The sequence below is a fragment of the Camelus ferus genome, chromosome X (genome assembly GCF_009834535.1).
Source record: "Camelus ferus isolate YT-003-E chromosome X, BCGSAC_Cfer_1.0, whole genome shotgun sequence".
NCBI lineage: Eukaryota > Metazoa > Chordata > Mammalia > Artiodactyla > Camelidae > Camelus > Camelus ferus.
This window is the reverse complement of record NC_045732.1, coordinates 24,085,513-24,106,426: the sequence shown is the minus strand read 5'-3', so window position 1 is coordinate 24,106,426 and position 20,914 is coordinate 24,085,513. Positions and strand designations below refer to the sequence as shown.

Below are 20,914 nucleotides of genomic sequence, written 5' to 3'. Positions count from 1 at the left end.
TATCTTTGAAAACCCAGCTGGTAGCAAAAAACATAAACAGCAAACCAACACTAATTAACCTAGATTTACAAGTTAGTCTAGCAGAACTCAGATCAGTATTCCAATACTTAGATTTGTGAGTTATCTTGTTAGACCAGCCCCGTTTTTCCTTCACATGTTCATGCTGCCAGGATGCAGATAGCTGTGTGTGAGGAGATGGAACTTTTTAGAGAGACCTTCCTTTTAGCAGATGATCTTGCTCCTATTTCATAGAGAAAAGACATGCCATTCTGCTAGGACTCTCACCTTTCCACCGTCTTATCTGTAGATTCTTCTACGTTCCTGTCCATCATTTTATGCTCCTCGCCTCTCATAATCCTCACCTCTCATAATCCTGTCTCATGTCTCAGGTGAATCCTTCCATATATTCCCTGAATCCCATCCCCCTTTGCCCTCTCAGGGACCATACGTGTCTTTTGTTTTTTCTCCTGTGTTTTCACCACCTCCTCTTTACTGGATCATTTCCATTGTTTTTCTTCCTTTTTTAAAATTTTTCTTTCCTGCAAAAGACTTTATTTTTTTTTTAAAGACTTAATTTTTTTTAGAGCAGTTTTAGGTTTGCAATGTAGGAGGAGGAAAAAAAATTCCCTCTCCCCTTCTAGGTTCTTAGCTGAGACCTTCCTGTAATAAAAAGACAAATAAGAGGAGAAAAACAAGTTTAATAACATGTGTATCTCCTGTATACATGAGAGAGACCCAGGAAAACTGAGTAGCTTCCTAAAATGGCCCAAACACCTTAAATACCATCTCCAGCTAAAGACAAAGAAGATGTTTGGGGGTGGGGGAGCAGTTAAGGGAGGTTATCAGGAAAAGCACAATAAACAAGGGTTCTGGTTGTACACAGATTTAAGTTTTGACTTCTCCACTGATAAGTTTCTAGAGATTTAGTCAACTTCCTCTTCCTGGTACAGAGAGGGAGACACCCTTACGGGTGCAAATTTCCCTTATAAATGCAGTTATCTCTTCCAAGAGGGTAACCTCTTGGTTTTCAGAGCTTTTCCTGTGTGCTGTTTCTTGAAAATAATCAGCTTGAGATAATCCTTACACCAAAGCTTGAGATAATCCTTACACCAAAGAATGTGATGGCTGGATTGTATGGTAAAAGTATGTTTAGTTTTGTAACAAAGCTACCAAACTGTCTTCTAAAATGGCTCTACTGTTTAGCATTCCCACCAGCAGTGAGTGGCCCACATCCTCGTCAGCACTTGGTATTGTCAGTGTTGTGGACTTTGGCCATTCTAATCGGTGTGTAGTGATATCTCATTGTTTTAGTTTGCATTTCCCTGATAACATGTGATATGGAGCATCTTTTCATGTTTATTTGCCATCTGTAGGTCTTCTTCAGTGATATGTCTGGTAAGGTTTTTGGCTCATGTTTTTTAAAGCAAGTTGTCTTCTTGTTGAATGTCCATCAATATTTAAATATGGTAAAATCTCTCACATGATCAACAACCACAACTGCAGCAGCAACAAACAGATGCACACAACCCAAACACAACACCCTCAGAACCCTCTCTTAACCCTATATCCCCTTGTGCCCTGTCTTTGCTTTCTCTCTTTCCTAGACAGCCCTCCTCGACTGGGTCATCTAGACTTGATGTCTCCACTTCCCCCTGAGGTCTGGCCTCTGTCCTCAGCCCTCTTTCTCTCCCAGTGACTGTGGTTTATAATGCTGAATTGCATGTTTGAAAGTTGCTAAGAGAGTAGATCTAAAAAGTTATCACAAGGGAAAAAGATTTCTGTAACTATATGTGGTGATGAATGTTAACTAGATATATTGTTGCGATCATTTCATAATATATACAAATAGCGAATCATGTTGTACATCTGAAACTAATATAATGTATGTCAGTTATACCTCAATTTTTTTAAATGCAAAAAAAAAAAAAAACCACACAAAAACAAAACAAAATAAAAACAAAGGAAAGAAAAAGAAAATGGTGGCAGTATCCACCTAGTTGCCTATGCCTGAAGCCTGAAAATGAATCTGACTGTTCCCTCCTATTCCTCACCTCCCCACATAAAATCAATCACCTGGTTCTGTTGATTTGGTTGGTGAATTAATGAACACACCCATTTGTTTCCATTCCTATTGCTCCTCCCTTGTTTGGGAAGATACTGTTTCTCTTTTTATGTGAAGGTGATGGGCTGGCTGATGTGTGTTGCTGCATGATGATGTCAGGGAGGAAGAAATTTCCCTCTGCCCTTCTGTGAGTTCTTCTGTCTGGCCTCAGAGTTACATTGACATGAAACATATTAACAGGAGAAAACCATACAAAGTTTAATAACATGTGTATGTGGGAGAGACCTGGGAAAACTGAGTAACTCATCAAAATGACCCGAGCCCTCACCTTATATACCATCTTCAGCTAAAAACAGAGGATGTTGGGGGTGAGGAGAATCAGCTACGGGAGATTATCAGGAAAAGCACAATAAGCAAGGTGATTGTGATGCAGATTCAGGTCACTGCCTTCCCCATTGATAAATTTCCCCAGATTTGGTCATCTTCCTCTTCTGGGTACAGAGAGGGAGACACGGATATAGATGTTTCTCATAAAAGAGTGACTCCTACTTGGTTCCCAGATCTCTTCCCATATCTGCTGTTTCTCAGGAAATAATCAGCTTAAAACGATATACCAAAGAAACATTTTAGAGTGGCAAATTTTGCTCCCCTACAGTGATGTCATAAAGACTTAACGGGTGCTGGTGGCTGCACAGGCAAAAAATGTAGTCCCTGAAGATTTCCTGGTTGGTTTAGCACCCTCCTTCTGTGGGGTTTCTGTTTGAAATTGTCACTGCTGCATCTCTTGGTTTTCTTCTACTTTCTTAGTATTTTCCTCTGATTTATGAGGAACACCTCTGTTGCTCCTGGAAGTTCTGAGCTCACAACTGTCATTTAGCTTTGTGATAAGGTCCTGGCTCTGACCCTCCATACCTGTAAGAGCTAGGACAGATTGTGGACTCTCTTGGCTGTTAATTTCCTTGTCTGTAAAATAAGGGCTTCCCTTAGCCCAGTGAGTCTTCATCCTGGCTGCGCAGTAGAGTACCCGGGGGGCTTTAAAATCCTAGTGCTCCGGCCTCACATTGCAACAGTGACGTCATTCAGCACCCTGAGGCTCAGGCCTCAGGTTTGTTTAAAGCTCCTCCCAAAGACTCCAGTGTACAGACAGGGTTAAGAGCCAGTGACTTAATGATTTCCCTTCTGTCATCTCATGTTTTTATCATGCCCCAATCCCAAGTTCAGATTTCTTTTCTTTTAATATTTTTACCAAGTTGGGAAGAAATAACTGTGAAGTCCTCCCCCTTCCATCTGCTGTTTGTTCTTATTTACATATGATGGAACCCAGCCCACTGATTTACAGCTCTCTTACAACTGTTATTGAACTGAAAACAGAGCTGAAAACTTATTAAACAAAAAAAAACTTCTGCCGACAGTTCATTCTAGAACCAAGGAAACATCTAAACTTCTTTCCTTCCAGAATTAATGCCAAAAAAGGATTTACAATCCCATAAACTCAAATGGAAAACTTAATTTTGGTGCCAAACCTAATATTTTATTCTTTCTTTAGTGTCCTATTAGGAAAACTGAAGCATCTGTGCAGGAGAATGGCATTTCCAGGGATTCGCACCCCTAGACAGGCAGGTCCTCCCCAGACTGCTCCGTGTGGACCTGTGAAGTTAAATGTGAGCATCTCTACACAGCTCCACTCCCCCAGTCCTCTCTGCTGACCCATGTATGCTCGAAGAAAAGCCAGGGCAAACAGGTCATCAGTGTGGGTGTGGTCTCACTGTTGGAAGACTTTGAAACAGGTCTTTCAGAAGATAGCCTTTCTGTTGCAGCCCCTTTCGACCTACCATTTTAGATTGGAAATAACTGAAGACTTTTCTGAGCTGTCAGGGAGGAGAGATGAGAGGAGGAAGATGACAGAGAACAGCCAAGCATTTGATTTAAGCACTGGCTCTAATTTGGAGAGAACTGGGGTCCTGTGCTAAGTCTGATTTGTGTCAGAAAAGTGTCCTTTAGGGTGCTGGCTCTCCCTGCCTGTTTCTCTGTTAACAGTGTCTTTTTCAACTGTTCACTTTCTTCTGCAGTACTTGTCTGAAGTACACAGCCCATGCCTTGGCTTGTTTTTCTCAAACCCTTAGTAAACTATTAAAATTAGTTGCAACCTTGATGAGACTGGGCTAATATAGTATCTGCAGTTAAGTTATTAGTCATAACCTATGGCAAATTCTTTTCCCCATATAATCTTTTTAAAACTGAGCCATCAAATTGTTCTCAAGGAAAGAAATGGTTAGTTTCCTTCTAGCAATGGGGGGAAAAAAGGCATTTTCTCAGGAAAAGAAATGTGGCCAGAGCATGGAATCAAGCTGAAAGGAGCCTTTTCCCCACCGTGTTTAGCACTGAACTGTTTCTTATGGCCTAGAAAACCTGTCTGGAGCTTTTTGGTTTTGACCTGCTTCTTTGCATATTTCCTTGTAGATGGAGGAATTGATTGAGGGTGTTCGATGGGCCTTTGTTGACATGCTGGAGAAAGAAAATGAGTGGATGGATGCAGGGACAAAATGGAAAGCCAAAGAAAAGGTAAGGATTCCTTTTGATGAAAATAGTATGACTTCTGACATAATGGGTTTTCATGTTCCACATTGACCATGTAGTGGATTTTTATATTGACTGAGCTGTTGACTCTGAATGACCCCAGAGTTCCGTGTCTGTTTTGAGATGAATACATAGATTTTATTACCAGGAGGTAAAAGAAAACAAGATCTGACTTTTTCAAACTGTATTTTCAAACACCTTGTAATTGGGCCTTTCCTTCTCTCCTAATTGCCGTCTGTAAGAGCCACATGGCTTGTGGCCCAGCGAATTTTGCCATAAACCTTCATTGGCTGTGGCAGAATGCAGAGCGGTGGGGAGCCAGGGGGAGCAGCTGGCAGAGGAGCCCTCAAGGCACACAGAAGAAAAACCCATATTGGCTGTGTGTCCTTCTGCTCCTTGCATGATGTGTGCTGATGTCCTCGGGCAAATCCTTTCCTGTAACCAAGCAGATCTACTTTCTAAACCATCACTTTGCACAAATGATCCAAACGGCATGCTTTTAAACTGTAGACCAATAGTAGACCATTGTGTAGGAATCCAAAAATATTTCCTAATAGAAATGGACACTTACTAGGCCCTGTAAAACTTTCTGGTGCTCTGCAACAGGATAAGGGAAGAAAGTAAGAAAAGTATCAGGAGCCTTGCTGTTTAAAAATAAAGAGTGGGACCCATCTTGAAGCCTAGGTATTCTGATGGAGCTGGAGCTCACTTGGGTAGGAAACACCTCCTGTATTCTTAACGGATGCTGCTTTGCCGCTGGGAGACTGAACTTCGGAGTATTTCTTCTTTAGAGAGGTATTTTTGAAACGTTTTCTCATGATAGCAATCACCTGGGGTGCCTGGATGATCTATAGCTTTCTGGGCCCCTCCCTAGCAAGGTCTGATTTAGTGGATTGAGGGTGCAGTCTGAACATCTGTGATTTTAACCAGTCTCCTTAGTGATTCTTACCGCTACACAGGCCTTGGGAACACTGCTTAGAGCCACCATACTGAGTCATGCTGAGCACAGAAATTTTTGCGTTATAGTCAAGAAATGAAGAAGGAGAGGAGTTTTAGAGCAGGGAGGCTTCTCTGTATGATAGTGGATACATGTCGTTATACATTTGTCCAAACCTATAGAATGTGCAGCACCAAGAGTGAGCCCTGATGTAAACTATGGACGCTGGATAGTGATGATATGTCAGTGCAGTTTCTTTGATTGTAACCAGTGTCCCACTCTGGGCGGGGGGAGGATGTTGATAATGGGGGAGGCTGGCATGTGTGGGAGCAGAGGTATATAGGAACTGTACTTTCTGTTCAGCTTTGCTGTGAACCTAAAACTACTCTAAATAATAAAGTCTATTAAAAAAAAAAGAGGGTAACATTCTGGGAATGCTTAGTCTTGTTGAAATAAGAATGTGCAGAAGTTTAGCACAAATATTTTCTGGAGCTTTAATACTCCCGAGGTGGATAAACATTGTCATAGATATTTTTGTCAATAGACACGAAAAGGCCGTTCAGTGTTTATAGTGAAGAAAGAACTTGGGTGGTAGGGAGGTGGGGGTGTTGGAGGAAGACAAAGGGTATGTTTGATTTTTTTCCCTCCTTGAGAATCTGTCAAAGCTGTCTTAAGTCATGTAAGGCACAAGCTGATGAAGGCAGGGGCACGCGAACTGTGATGAGAAGTTTTGCAGATGGTAGATGAAACTTTCTGCACCAACATATTATTGGGGTTTTGTTTTTGTTTTTGTTTTTGTTTTTTGAAGGCTTCATTTCTTTGTTGGGGTAGCTTGTGATATCTGGAACAGAGCATGTCTTGCACTGGGCAGTTGAGAGCCTAACACACTGGGAGCTTGATCTGAGCCTGATGCCTTGTTGACTGGGGCCCACTGATGTGGGGGTGGGGTGGTGAGGACCGTGAGCATGTTATGAATGGATGGATACAAGGGGAATGTTCTGGGGACTGCAATCAGTTCTTTGGAGAGTATGGCTGGTGATTGCTTTAGTGGGCGATCTTCTGCATTGCGTAAGGGAATGGGTGCCTTAAAATGTGGCCTTCTAGGGAAGTGGCCATGCGTCCTTGAAGGAGGATTGTTCTGTCCTTCTAATACTAGGCACATTCTCATTTGCCCTCTGAGTTTCTCTCCAGTCTTAGATTTTATTTCAGTGAGAGCCCTTGCTTTTTCTTCTAAAAGTACTCTTTGAACACTCTGCTGTCTTTGAGCTGAGTTCAACCTGCCAGGAACTCAAACTAGTTCCTCGACAGGTGCAAATATGAGAGGTGGTTGTCCTGCTGGATTTCACCAGGTTCCCTGAGTATATCTTGCATTTCAGAGTTCAGAGCAGTTCTTTTAGTGAAAGGCAAGAAAGAGGGAATGTCCAAGAATTTCCAGCAGTTCTCCAAGGCTGGTTGTGCTCTGGACCCCAGAAGATGCAGATTTTCTTTTTCCAAATTAAATGAACATGCAGATCTGGAAATGACCTCTGGGTGGAGCTCGTAGCACTCATAAAGACAACACTGAAGGTGCTTAAGGCTGTTATGCAGCTTTCTGCTATGGGGTTGTTTTTGAAAAATTATTTTTTTCTTACCCTTTTTCTGTGCTGTTCTCTATTTGATTGCCTTTTAATAGTCAACAAAAAAGGAGAGGTTCTGCCTATTAATTCCTTGAATCTTAGGTGGAAATCTCTGACAATCTGAAGGCTTTGTCTTTCTGATGCTGAGTAGCCCCTGCATTAAGACAGGATTTGCCTGCATCCGAAGTGGAGGTGAATAATTCGCCTGCTCTTCCTGGTATGACTTGGCACTGTTCTTTGGGCATGTGTTGTATGCAGTATATCACCCAGGCGGAAGATTTCTCATCAATAATAGTGCCCACACCGGGCCAGTGCTGAGTCACTTGGCAACCCATTGGGAAAGCTGGAAAAATGTTCCGATTTGTGGGGGGGAGAAGCTTTCCTTTCCCTCACCGTCAAGCTCTGGACTGCAGTTAATTACAGTGTCTTCTAAGGGGTGTTGACCTCAGCATTTCCTAGTGACCTGCTTCCTGGCTGGGGAGAGGGTCCAGATACCTGAAGTGGGCTAAGTCCTAACACTTCGGCTTTTGTGGTGGTTACTCTGGTCTCAGAATGGAAGTGTGGAGATGTGGCTTTGTCGTGCTCTTTGCTAAGGGGGATCGCTGTAAAAGATAAACAAGGATGCCTCTGCTCCCGTGAATAAAGTATAAATTTGTTATCTCTGTCTCCCTGTCTTTCCCCTCTCATTTCTCAGGAAGTCATGAGTGGTTTTGTGTTGTGAAACCAACAGTATAGATTTCGACTGGAAATTTAGTATGGTCAAATAAGCACCAATTTTTGTTTAGAATTCTGTGTTCCCTACAAGTATGTGCTTTTATTGTAAACAAACAGCAAAGGACAGGAGGCCTGTTATTTTTTCTGGTTATCATGGTTATTGAATGAGTGTCAGATGATACAGATTATTTTCGGGGAATGTCTTCTGGAAGATTTGCCTTTTCCAGAACAGAGGAGAAGGATCTCAAGGTCACTACACTAGTAATGATTCTGAGGCCTGGCAGGAAGGGATGCAGCAATGCCTTTGGCTGCCCTGTGGCAGGAGCTGGGCTTGTGCTGGTGAGCTGTGTCAGATCCGGAGGAGCAGCTTCCTGAACTCGGCTGGTCCCCAGCTGGATTGGATTCTGTAGCCAAAAGGTGGATTTTTTCTAAAGTATTTGTGCTCTCTGCCCCTGGGACCTTTGTTGCCCCAGAGGAAAATACCCTGATGGAACTCTAAAGGAGGCAGCATCCTCAGGATGCTGTGAGTGGCCTTAACCTTGGCCACAGCAGATACAGAGAGTTCCTAGGAAGTCAGCCTAATGGTCCCAACTCCACTGGCATATGACTCCCAGGCACAGGCTTTAGGTGAGGTGGGGAAGAGTTTTCCTTCAGAGGGCCAAACAGAAGTTTAGCTCACCTCTTTGGCTTTGTCTCTGTTGGAGAGGAAATAAAACCTTCTGTCCTTCTAAGTTTTTGACTGGAGTCCATGTAACAAAAGGTAGATTAATAAAAGAAAATCAGAAGTTCATTAACATGCATATCTCATGCATATGTGAGAGAAACACAGAGAAATGAGTAACTGAGAGAAGTGGCTTAGAACTCTGGCTTATATGCCATCTTCAACAGAGAACAATAAGTTTGTAGAGAAGTGGCAAGGCAAAGGGAGAGTGGTTTTAGACTTCCAAGGGTGGCAGATGGTGGGGATGTAAGTATGTGGGAAACTAATGGTAGATGCAGGCTCATTAGCAGAGTTCATTATGTAGGTTCCTCTGTGAGTGTCTCCAGGCCTGTAGGGTTTACAGTTGTCTCAGTGACTCCATTTTTGTCCTTCCTGGTAGAGAGCAGAGGAAGGACAACTTTGAAAATTTATGTCCTGCTTTTAGGAAAGTTGGAGGAGGGCAGGAGCTTTTTTTTGGATCTGCCTCTTCTCAATTGCCTTTAGCTCAAAATAATTTTTATATCAAAGAGGTGTATTTTGGGGTGTCATTCCAGTTTCCTTTATCTTTATGCTCCGCCCAGCCATAGGCATTGGATTTGCCCTGGTATCTAGTCTGTACCAGCCACGTTGGTGTCCTGCCCACATCCGAGCCCAGTAGTTTTCAGGGTGTGCTTCTAGACCAGCAGCAGCAGCAGCCTCACCTGGGGACTTCTTAGAGAAGAAGATTTTTCAGGACCACCCCAGATCTGCTGGGGGTGTGTGGGTGGGGGACCCACTTCCTTGCCATTGCCATTTCACTGCACACCTGTCTGACTTCAGCTGCCAGCACCTGTGTTTTCCGCAAGAGCTTTCTCTTCCCACTGGAGCCCACTACGCTGCCCACACAGAGGGCACAAAGGTCTGCGGAATGAGTACAACCCAGTGATTGATGGGAGTTGCTGTGTATGTGCCCCAGCCCCCTCCTCCCTTGAGTGTGTTTCTCCACAGGCTCCCGGGGTGTCCTCAGTGGGGTAAACTCCAGCCACTTACATGGACAGTTGGCTTTATCACATACCCTTTGTTGACTACCTGTCTTTTTCCACTCAATTCCCAGTCCCCTGTTGGTGTTTGGTGTTTCTTTCCTGTCCTAAGTGAACTGCTTGCTCTTGAATCCTTGTTCCAAGATCTACCCCCGGGGGCTCCCTAACTAGGATGCAGCCTTTGGGGTGTGCGCTTTTCCCATCCTTCCTCACCTTAAGGTGACAACACATTTCACTGCATCTGGATGCTAGCACTATTTCAGCAAATTCAGTTCCACAAACATTCCCAGAACCTACAGCATGCCAGGTGCCGGACTAGGAGCTGCAGGTTCAGAGATGATAGTTGTGGTCCTTTCTCTGCAGGGGTTTTCACACTCCTCAGAGAGCACAGCAGTGACACGGATGCCAAGAAGATGGGGAGAAGTGTTAATTAATGCAGTGGAGACACAAAGTAGTCACGGGGGTCTAGAGGAAGCCTCTAAGGAGCACACACACCCCGTGTGGGGACAGCTGACTTGGGGAGTGCCCCTTCTGCCTCCTCTCTCTTCCTTGTCACTGCCCTTGTCCATGCAGCCTGTGGGCATGGCTGCTTCTGGCTCTTCCTTACTTAGTAATCCCAACAACTCTGCATCGAGCTGTCACTTTCCCTGGGTACCTTCACTCCTGCTTCGTCTCACATATTCCTTTTAAATTGCTTTGTAGAAGAAAGGAAGGGAAGGGCTTCTGTCAAACTGTCTCATGCCCTTGCCTGTGACAGATTCAAGCCTGTTGGCGTCACTGTTTGAGAATGCAGTCACCCCAGTTCCTGCATCCTCTCTAGTGCTCACCCATGGGCACAGGGAATGACAAAACAGCATGTAAACCGTCTTTGGGCTCGCCCCACTCCCTCTGGATTTCTGGTTCACACTTGCTGCCATTTTGGGCTGGCTGGCACTGGCCTGCCATGTCTCTCTGTCTCTCTCACACATACATACAGGCTGGAGTAGTGGCCTTCACACTTGTGTCTCCCCTCCCTTCCTGACCCAAACAGTAAAGAAGCTTCCAGACCCTGGAGAAAGACTGCCTAGACTCAGAGTCTATGACTGCCCGTTTATTAGCTGTATTACATTTTGGAAATTACTTAGCCTTTCTGACCCTCAGTTTTCACATCTGTAAAATGACAAGATTAGTACCTACCTAAGAGATTTGTTACAAGGAGTTAATACACCAAAAGTCTTTATAAGAGTGCCTGGAGCATGAGAAAGGCTTTCCAAGTGTGCTCAGCTGTTTCTTCCAGCCCTGTCCTGTGCAGGAGGGGAGGGAGATGGGAAGTGAGATTCCGTGTGTCCGGGTCATTGTGTTTTCCTCTGGGTTGGGAAGGTAGGTGACATAAGACCCCAGTCTCTGAGGTTCTTCTCACCCCTCAGGTGCTTTGGTGCTTCGTGTCGGAACCCTGTCCTTCTCGGTACCGCATCCCCCCCCGCCTCCCTGCAGGGTACTGCATAGTGAGCAGTGCCTGCTGAGAGGGTGATGGGGGGGGTACATTGCTTTTCTCTGTGGATTTTGGATTTTCTTGTTTTGAACAAATTCAGTATTATCTTTGTGATATACATTTTAAACACGAAAGCAAATATTTGGTATAAGGAGGAGTTTGCTGTGTATACTTATCAAAGGCATGTTATTATACCTGATACCTTATTGGAGTGAGTTTACCTTAATCAAGTTTCAGTGTTCTAGGTAGAGCCTCATGGAAATACTGTTTTGGGCAATATTACAGGTCACTGGTTCTCACACTTGAGGTGCACTGGCACCATCTGGAGGGCTTGTTAAAACAGAGATTGCCAGGCCTTACCCCCGGAGTTTCTGAGTCAGTAGCTCTGAAGTGGGGCCTGGGAATTTGCGTATCTGACAAGTTCTTGGTGATGCTATTGGTCTGAGGCCAGCGCTTGGAGAGCTCCGGGTGATTTCAGGTGAAAGTTCCCTTACGCCAAGGCTGTATTGCTAGAACTAGGTAATGTTTATTAAGTGACTACTTTGTCTTGCTCCTTACAGGAAGCCCCATTCACCATCTCTCCTGGGGAGTGCCCTTAGTGAGTCCTGAGACACTCAGAACCCCACCAGGCCACCCACTCCATTGTTGCTCCAGGAGCTACAAAGCCCTCTTGATACAGATCCAAAGGCTCCATCTTGGTCAATTCCACCCCCTGACTCCGTGTCTGTCCCCAGGAACTGTGAGGAATATATCTTTCACAGAAAAGCCTTTCCAGTAGATGAAGATGTTTAAATGTTTTTCTATTTCAGATGAAATGTCTCCAGTGTTCCTCATTAAATTAACAAACATTATATGCCAGGCTAGATGTTCTAATGCCTTAGAAATATTAACTACCTCAATGCCATATCTTTCAGAGGTCAGTCAAATGATTTCATTTCACAGATGAGAAAACTGAAGCACAGAGAGGGCAAGCAAGCTTGCTCAAGGTCACACAGCCAGTAGGTAGAAGAGCTGGGACTCAGTCCCTGGCAGTCTGGTTTCAGAATCTGTACTTTTATCCATAGTGCAAGTCAGTCTGTAAGTGTGGTCCTCAGACCAGCCACATTGGCATCACCTAGGAATTAGCTAGAAATGCAGATTCCTGGCCCCACTCCAGAGCTATAGAATCAGAAACTCTAGGAGGGTACCCAAGAATCTGTGTTTTAATAAACCCTCTGGGTGATTCTGATGCAGCCAAAGTGTGGGAATCACTGTTCTCTGCTGTGGTTCTGATGCCTCATCCTGCTGGCTGCTCTCCAGATTTTCAACATCTTTTTTTAAAGCTCAAGTTCAGAGCTGAACACAATATTCTAGATATAGTCCAACTCACACAGCACAATGGGAATATGATTACTGCCTTTGTTTTGCATACAAATTATATTAGAAATCCGAAGTTTATATCATGGCTATCTTTTCCCCTCAGCCGTGTCACTGTTGGCTCGTAACGAATTTACAGTCAGTTAATTTCTACATCTTTTTTTTAATCTCACAGGAACTGTTGTTAAGCCCTGTTGCTCCAGTCGTAAACTTGGCATTTTGTTTAAACCCTCATCCCAGAATTTCACATTTATTCTTATTAAAAATCTATTTAGCTTTGGTCATGGCTCTTATTTTTAAAAAGTATGTGTTTCTGCATCTTCTATATGTTTTAATATTTTTACTACAAAAATCTTTGCTCGTTATAGAAAATCTGGAGGGTAAAGGATAAAGTAGAAAGAAAAAAAATCATTGCTAGTCCTAGCACCCAAGCATAACCACTGCTAACATTTTGATGTTTTACTTTATTTTTTCCCTATGTGTAAACTTGGACAATGCTGTATATATAAATTTGATTCCTTTGTTTTTTCTTTTTTATAGTTTAAATATTTCTCTTATTACTACATAGTCTTTATAAAAGAATTTTCAGTTATTGCATATTCTTCCAGTGGTTATGCAGATTACTTAAACATTTCTCCATAGTTGGGTATCTAGGTTGTATTATTATTGATACTACTGTGATAAACATCTTGTGTATAATGCTTTCCTCCCAAATTTAGGACTAATTCCATAGAATCACATCTCAAAAGACCTTTAAAAATCTCATCTGTCATTCAGTATATCAGCTATTGTCTCCACCTTGTTCATAATTTGATAAATCCACTTTTTGGTTTGATTCTTTTTCTGGGTTGATTCTTTTTCTGGGTTACTAATAAGTGTGCTCACAAAATGAAACCGGAACCTACCTATTTGCTCATCCACTGGAGACTCCTTCCAGATTCATCTATTGAGCAGATTCATGGAAAACCCACTCAATGGCAGGTCTTTTATTAGGTGCCTATCAATTCATTAACCGTGGATTTTTTAGTCCAGTTGTTCTACTTTGAACAACTTCATGGAACTACTGTCTGATTTCTCCATTTTGCCTGCAGAGATCTTGAGATATTTAGCAATGCCTTGATAGAATCCAGTTACACTGTATTTAGGGTATTCCTTGATTTTCTAATTTACTGTTCTGTTAAAAAAGTGGGAGCTTGGTGAAATTGAACATTCATTGGGCTCCCATTCTTTTTAAGGTCCTTTGTTATCCTTGGTGGAGATTACATCATTCCACGGGACTCCCAAACCAGAAATCTCAATTTCCCTTCCCAACCAAGTGGAAGCACTCAAATCCTGTTGAGTCTTCCAAACAGCTTTCTGATCTTTACCATTTCTGTTTCATAGTTCTTTCCTTCCCTAGCGGCTCATCCATTTTTCCTTTTTTATTGAGGTAAAAATTCAGGTAACATAAAATTAAGCATTTTAAAATGTACAGTTCAGTGGCATTTGGTACCATCACAGTGTTGTGAAACTACCACCTCTATCTAGTTCCAAATCATTGTCATAACCCTCAAAGGAAACTTCATACCCATTAAGCAGTCAGTCACTCCTCATTCTTTCTTTCCACCAGTCCCAGGCTACCACTAATCTGCCTTCTGTCTGTGAATTCACCTCTTCTAAATATTTCATATGAATAGAATCATACAGTATGTGACCTTTTGTGTCTGGCTTCTTTTGCTCAGCATAATGTCTTCTAGATTCACCCAAATTGTAACATACATCCTCTCATCCTTTTTAGTCCACTTCCCCATGTATGGTCTTGGAAGGAGAATAACAAACCATTTTAGCATTTCTAATAGTGAGATCTTACCTGTCTTCTCTGAACTTTTAAAATAGCATCAGAGTGTTTTTAACTGAAAAACTCTCCCCTCAAAGTATAGATTACTGGATTGAAGTGACCCCTGTAAGGGGAGGAACTGTGGCCGGCTGGTTTATTCTTGTATGCTCGGAACCTAACATGGCTTCCCTTTGTTGGCCACTGGGCAGAGCTTTGTAAGAATCACGGCTTCACCAAACACATAGGCAACATGCACAATTGGGGTTGGGGGCTCAGTTTCCTCACCCATGAAATGAGAATAAATGAACTGTATTCACAGAGTGTTTGGGAAGACTTAAACAAATAATGTATGTACAGTGACTAGCAAAGATGAAATACTCAGTAAGATGACGTGTTCATTTTTTCCTAAGTTTCCTTTTATTTCTTCCTCACCAAAGAATGTAATGCTCCATGAAAGTCTCCTAAAATCGGGAAAGAAAAGCTGATGCCAGTTACATTGGTTTCTTTGAGGTGGAGGTACAGAATGGACTTTTATTAACTTTGGCTCTGTTCAATATTTTTAAACATTTTGTTAATGGAAATTTTAAATGTGCGCAAAGCTGTACATAACAAACCCCCAGGTTCTCATCATCCAGCCTCACCAGTGAGCAGTATTTGCTATTTGACTTCATATTCTCCCCACCCCATCTGTTTTTGTGCTTGAGAATTCTAAAGCTCATCTCAGGTATCACTTTACTATAAACATTTCATTATGTATCTTCAACAGATGAGGATTTAGAAAAACTAACTGCAGTACCCTAAACACACCCAACAATATTAACAACAATACCTCATTAATTAGTATCTTGTCTGTGTACAATTTTCTGTAATTATCTCAAATTACAGATGTTTTTGTTTTTTAAATGGTTCAAATCTGTATTTAAACAACGTATACATATTGCAGTTAATAGGTCCATCTTTTAAGGCTTTAAAATTTTTAAGAGCTCCCCTCCCCTTTTATCCCTGAAATTTATTTGTTGGACAAATGGTGTCATTGGTAGAATTTTCAGCACTGTTGATTTGGCCGATTAATATCCTGTTGTTGTTTTTATCATGTTCTTCTGTCCCTCGCTTTTCCTGTAAATTGGTACTTAAATCTAGAGGTTTGATTAGATTCATCAGTTTTCTTTTGGCGAGAAGTCTTGATGGGCAGTGCTGTGCGCTCCCTGTGTGACCTCCAAGAGGCACAGGATGCTGTGTTGTCCGGCTTCCACGGAATAGGTTGATCAGTGCGTTCAGGTGTTGTCGGACTGCTCCTTCCTCTTTAACTTCCACATCAGCCTTTCCCCTCAGGCGGTGGTCTTTTTTTTTTTTTGACTGTGCTTTCACATTACCCCCGGGGAGCTTAAAACATCCAAATGCTCAGGCCACACCCCAGACTAATGACATCAGATTCTCTGGGAGTGGGACCCAGGCATCAGTATTCAAAGTTTCCCAGGAGATGCAGATATGTAGCCAGGTTTGAAAACCACTGTTTTAATCGTTTAAGCGGTTATTGATATAATGCATAGATACATGAATTCATTAGGGATTGAAGCTGGTGATTTTCCAGTTCTATTATTCTTTCTGCATTTATTAGCTGGAATTTTTCTATAAAAAAGGATTTTCTCTCATCTACCACTTGATTATGCTGACATACAGTTTATACTGATACAAACTGCTGAAAGGCAGTGTAAGTGTCTTTGTCTTAATTTATTAATTTTCACAGTGACTTGGTGTCCTGGTACTTCCAAAGCTACCAAAGCAGTTTGTTTTTTTTAATATCATGATCAACTCAGGGAATTCTGTATAGTTGATTTGTTTAGATTCATTGCAATCATTATTCTCTTTTAGTACAAATTGTCCCATTTTGGCCAACATGAGGCTCTTCCTTTAGGGACTTCTGACATGACTCCATTTGTTCCTGACAGTGTCTTTGCTTCCTGGCAAAGAAGATATCCTTTAATGTTTGACTTCTATTTAGTCACAAACTGTTTGGAATAATTTATAAATCAGTGCCTTAATTAGTTTTTCTACCTATGAGCAATATATTGATCTTTTGTTGTCCTTATGGGGGAGGAGAGAGACTCCTTACCAACTTGAAATACAGAGTTTCAGTAATAAGCAGATTTGCAGAAATTTGAGTGAGAGATTTATGTGAATTTTCATTTATAGGCGGCACTAGCTCATGTCAGTGGGTATACATGTAATATATACTCGATGGTTTTTGAAAGTTTCTGCAGTGTTGCATTCTCAACATTGATCATCAAGAATATAAATAAGTATATAACTGGTGTATGACCATGCCATGCATTAAAAATTAATGCTAATGTCGAGTAGAACTAATTTGAGCAATGTGTAACAGAACTATGTTAACAGATGAAACTGAGAATAGTGAATATTCAAAAATGTTACTATCAGCAAGCAGCAATAGTTTAAACGTGGTACTGTAAAAGTGTTTAGTGTTCAAGTGTATATTAGGGGTTATTTTGGATTATGGGATTTGTTGGTTGTAGGACTTGGAAAGCAATTGGGAAATGCTATGATAGCCTCAGAGTGAAACTGCAGAGACCCAGAGCAGAGAGCTGATTTTTAAAAAATTATGGAGAATATTTATTACCTTTATTCAGGGATGGGTAGGGGAGGTTTAAGGCCTGTCTTTATTCCTTTTTGGTCCAAGTCCAAATTGAATATGTTAGGAATTCACTTACAAATACATATTTGGTTTGATAAGAAGAATCAGTTTTGATATATTGATTTTTAATTTCATGGGAAAAGAGCCCATTAGGAATATTTGAGATCTCTGTGTATATTTTGTGATGCTGCTTTTCTTTTTCGGCCCAAGATGAAACTAATAGCCATGATGTGTCTGCTTATCTGCTATCTCCGGGCCTGCGCCTGCCGCTGTCAGTGGCTCCCTTCTTATCTGGCTGCTGGGCCTGCGCAGTCAGTTGTACGGGAATGTCAGTTCCATTAATAACCCAGGGGCCGGACAGGCAGATAGTGGAAAATGGGCGAAGAGAGAGAAATTGCATTTAACCTGGTGTTCAGAGTTGTCATTTTCTAGACCCTAGCATAGCTGGGTAAAGGCAGGCTAGAGGGCGTGGTAGCAAATCCACTTCTGACAGAATCTCACTTAGGAGCCAGAGAAACACCGTGACACCAAGAGAAGAAAGAATAAAAGAAACTGGGGAAAAGGTAAAGATTTGGGATTGGAAACGCTGGAGGAAGCAGTGCTAGGAAGAAATGGCATGATCAGAGTGTTCTGATAGAGGTGCTGACAGCTTTATAAAATAAATTTCATTTTGATTTAAAATATTATAATTCTTGGCATTTCACATGAACAAAATGCATTTCTGAAAAAGATTTTGTGGAAGGATTGATTCCTCCTCTTAGAGGATTTGGGGGTTTTGTGCTGTTTTGGTTCTGAATCCATCCATTGCCACAGGGAAGAGAGCAGATTTTAATTTTCTTCATGCGGGTAGAATGACTCATCTTCTGCGGGAGCTTAAAGCAGCAAGTATTCTGTTATTTCCCATCATTCTGAGGATTGCCTGGGGCTCAGCTGGGTGGCTCTTCTACTGGTCTCACCTGGAGTCTGTCAGGCAGTTGCCATCAGATGGCGGCTATGGCTGGACATCCGAGGTGGCTTCTTCACTCTTTTTCACCTCAGTGTTCCTTATGTGGCCTCTTTCTCCAGCAGGGCAGCATGGTGCTCTTATGGGGGAGCTAAGGGCTCCAAGAGGGAGGAAGCAGAAGCCGCTAGTGTTCTTAAGGCCTGGGCTTAGAGGTCCCAGAATGTTTCTTATGCTGCATTCTTTTGGTCAGAGCCAGGGACAAGGCCAGTCCATATTCTATGAGGAACAGTGTGAGCACATGGGCAGGGAAGATGTTATTGGCAGCCATCTTTGCAAATTACCTACTTACAATCTGTGTCCTTTGCCTCTCTCATCTGTGTTCAGTTTTTCATTGTTTACAGTAGAGAACTTTGAACTACCTTTGCTCACTCTCTTTAACACCTGACCACTGAGTGTCATTAAACTTTCCCCCCTGTTTTCTGTTTGATTGGATAGATTATTTCCTATTGTTGATGGATTTTTTTTTACTTAGCTCAAAACCAGTAATAAGTAAAACCACCAGTAATAATAAGTCAATATATTGACTTACAAAACTGTTTGAATTATTGAATTGAATTGAATTTTGCATAGGTGTAAGAAATACCTACTAGATGTTAGGGCCCCAGCACCAGACTAAGTCATAAGGGTCCCAACCCACTCCCAGTCGACACTTCATTTTTCCCCCATTTTACATTTGAGTTCCTTAGAAAATAAACGTAATTTCAGTATAGATACTCCTGACACCAGCTTCCTGAACTTTATAGCCAAAGACTCAGCATTGCAAAGGGCCATGCCTCACTCTGTGTCCTTGCTGGCCTAAGGTAAAGGGGACAAATCTGCTGCCTTAGGTATATTTCAGTGTTGCCAGCACTGAAGTCACTGTGCAGACTAACGAGAGCCTCTTTGCAGGGGTTTGTAAGGATTAAACTAATGAGCCGAATGGACCTGTCCCAAAGCAGAGCAGAGTCAAGGTTGTGTCCTTTAGGGCTGCAGAACAGAGCCTTTGCTTAATTCTGATGTTAAGTCATAAAATGCATTTATGAGTATATGGAATAATTCGGCTTATTCTGCCAGGCTTTTGAAAATCAAAGTTGAGTTTTGGCAAAGTGGCTTGTATAGATCTGTAAAAAGATGTGTTCTAATGAGGTCCTATGAGTTGTCCTAAGTCATTTCTGATTTCCATTAAAAATTACTCACAAAAAAAGAGCTTGTCAGAGAGAGCGATTTGGAAATGAGGAAACCTGAGAGAGTAGAAGAGAAAGTCCATTCCCCTTCTCTCCTCTCCCTACTTCCCAAACCCTCCCTGATCAAGGGATGCTTATATTTGAGTGTCCTCTATCAGCATCTAATGAAAGTGAGAGCTATGTGGGGTTGCCACATGACCTTGTGAGGAAGAGCTGGAAGCTCTTGCAGACTTCCCAGCCTGGAGTTAGCTCAGACACAGGCCATCAGTATTAAATCAAAACAAACAAAACAACTCCTCAGGCGATTCCAAAAAGCAGCCTAGCTTGAGAAGCAGAGCCCTGTTAGAGTATTGCTGCTCAAACTTGGATGTGCACACCACTCTCCCAGGGACCTTGTTAAAATGCAGATTCTTGGTAATTTTGCATTTCTAGCAAGCTCCCAGGTGAGGCTGGTGTCCCTGGACCATGGACCACACTTCGAGCAGTGATAGTGTAGGGCAGGACTTGGCAAACTTCTCACTTAAAGGACCCGATAGTAAAGATTTGGGGGCTTTGCAGGCCATGTGGTCTCTACCGCAGCTATTCAAACCTACTGCTGTAGCACAAACACAACCATAGACATTATGTGAACAAATGGGCATGGGTGTGTGTCAATAAAACTTTATTTACAAAATCAGGCAGCAGCTGGAATTTGGCTTTCAGGCCATAGCTGGCCAACCTGATCTAGAGCTTTTCTAGTCTCAAGTTTTTGACCAACACCTAGCTGCTTTCTTCTCTTGTTGGGCTAAACCTTGAGTAAGAATTGAGTGGGTTTGTAAGAGGTTACTCGATGGCTTGTTGAATGATGAATAATTGATGATGACGTTTAGGCTGCTGTTGACAAACAGCCTACATTGTCCCTTAGCTGTTTCTCATTGCTTTGACTTGAGTATAGGTGGCCTTTCAGTTTTGCTTCCCTAGACTGCCTTTTCAGAGGTAGAGCAAAATAGAGCTAAAATTTGTTCCAAAATATGGCCCATGAGCATCCCAGAATAAATAACCAGGTCTGAATTATGAGGGCTTATCTGTCTCCTACCACTCACTTCTGGAGTTTAGTCTGAAGGGATGGAGGCTGGTCCTCTGTCTGAGAGGTAGACAGCAGCAAGGTACATGGACCCACGTGGGTCACGCTGATGTATGTCCTACCCATATGTGTGTCTGCTATGGCAGCAGAAAGTTACATGTTGCTAATAATACATTCTTACAAGCAGATAATGCAGGATCAAGTTGCCAAAATTTGGGGGGACCCGGATTTGAAACTGAGAGCTCATCTCTCAGAAGGCCCATATTCCATCTCATGGGCTTTGAGTAAGGTCCAAGGTTCCTGGTCTGCTGCTTACGGTATATTCCTGCATTTCTAACCTCACGACCAGTACCTGATCCACAGTAGAGGTTTAACGAAGAACAGTACTTTTGTTACTGCTAAAGCTGTTATTTCTACTGTTACTGATTCTGTTTAGCTCAGAGTGCTCCTCTTTGAAGACGACCTTTTCTCCCAGGTCCTTTCCCTTCCCTTCCATCCCATCTTTTCTTCTACATTCTTCTGTTTTTGTTTTTGCATCCCATTCTCCACCTGTGACTGACTGTGAACTCCTTGATGACAGGAATACAGTTTGTTAAACTGTGTATCTCAACTCCTACTACACACAGGACACAGATGGATTTCATAGATGTAATGCTGAGAGAAGCCAGACCCAAAAGTACACACTTTTTTTTGAAGTTCAAAAACAGGCAAAACTCATCTGTGGTTCAGAGGTCAGAATAGTGGTTATCTTGCGGGAAGATGGC

The 20,914-nt window shown here is 42.3% G+C and overlaps 1 protein-coding gene across 1 annotated transcript in view; it reads left to right on the top strand.

Annotated features, from left to right (window-relative positions):
• Positions 1-20,914, top strand: part of PHEX (phosphate regulating endopeptidase homolog X-linked) — a 186,894-nt gene that overhangs the window by 92,607 nt on the left and 73,373 nt on the right. Inside the window, exon 14 of the mRNA XM_006192807.2 lies at positions 4,523-4,624. Coding sequence (XP_006192869.1) covers positions 4,523-4,624 — 102 coding nt within the window. The remainder of the gene's footprint in view (positions 1-4,522; positions 4,625-20,914) is intronic.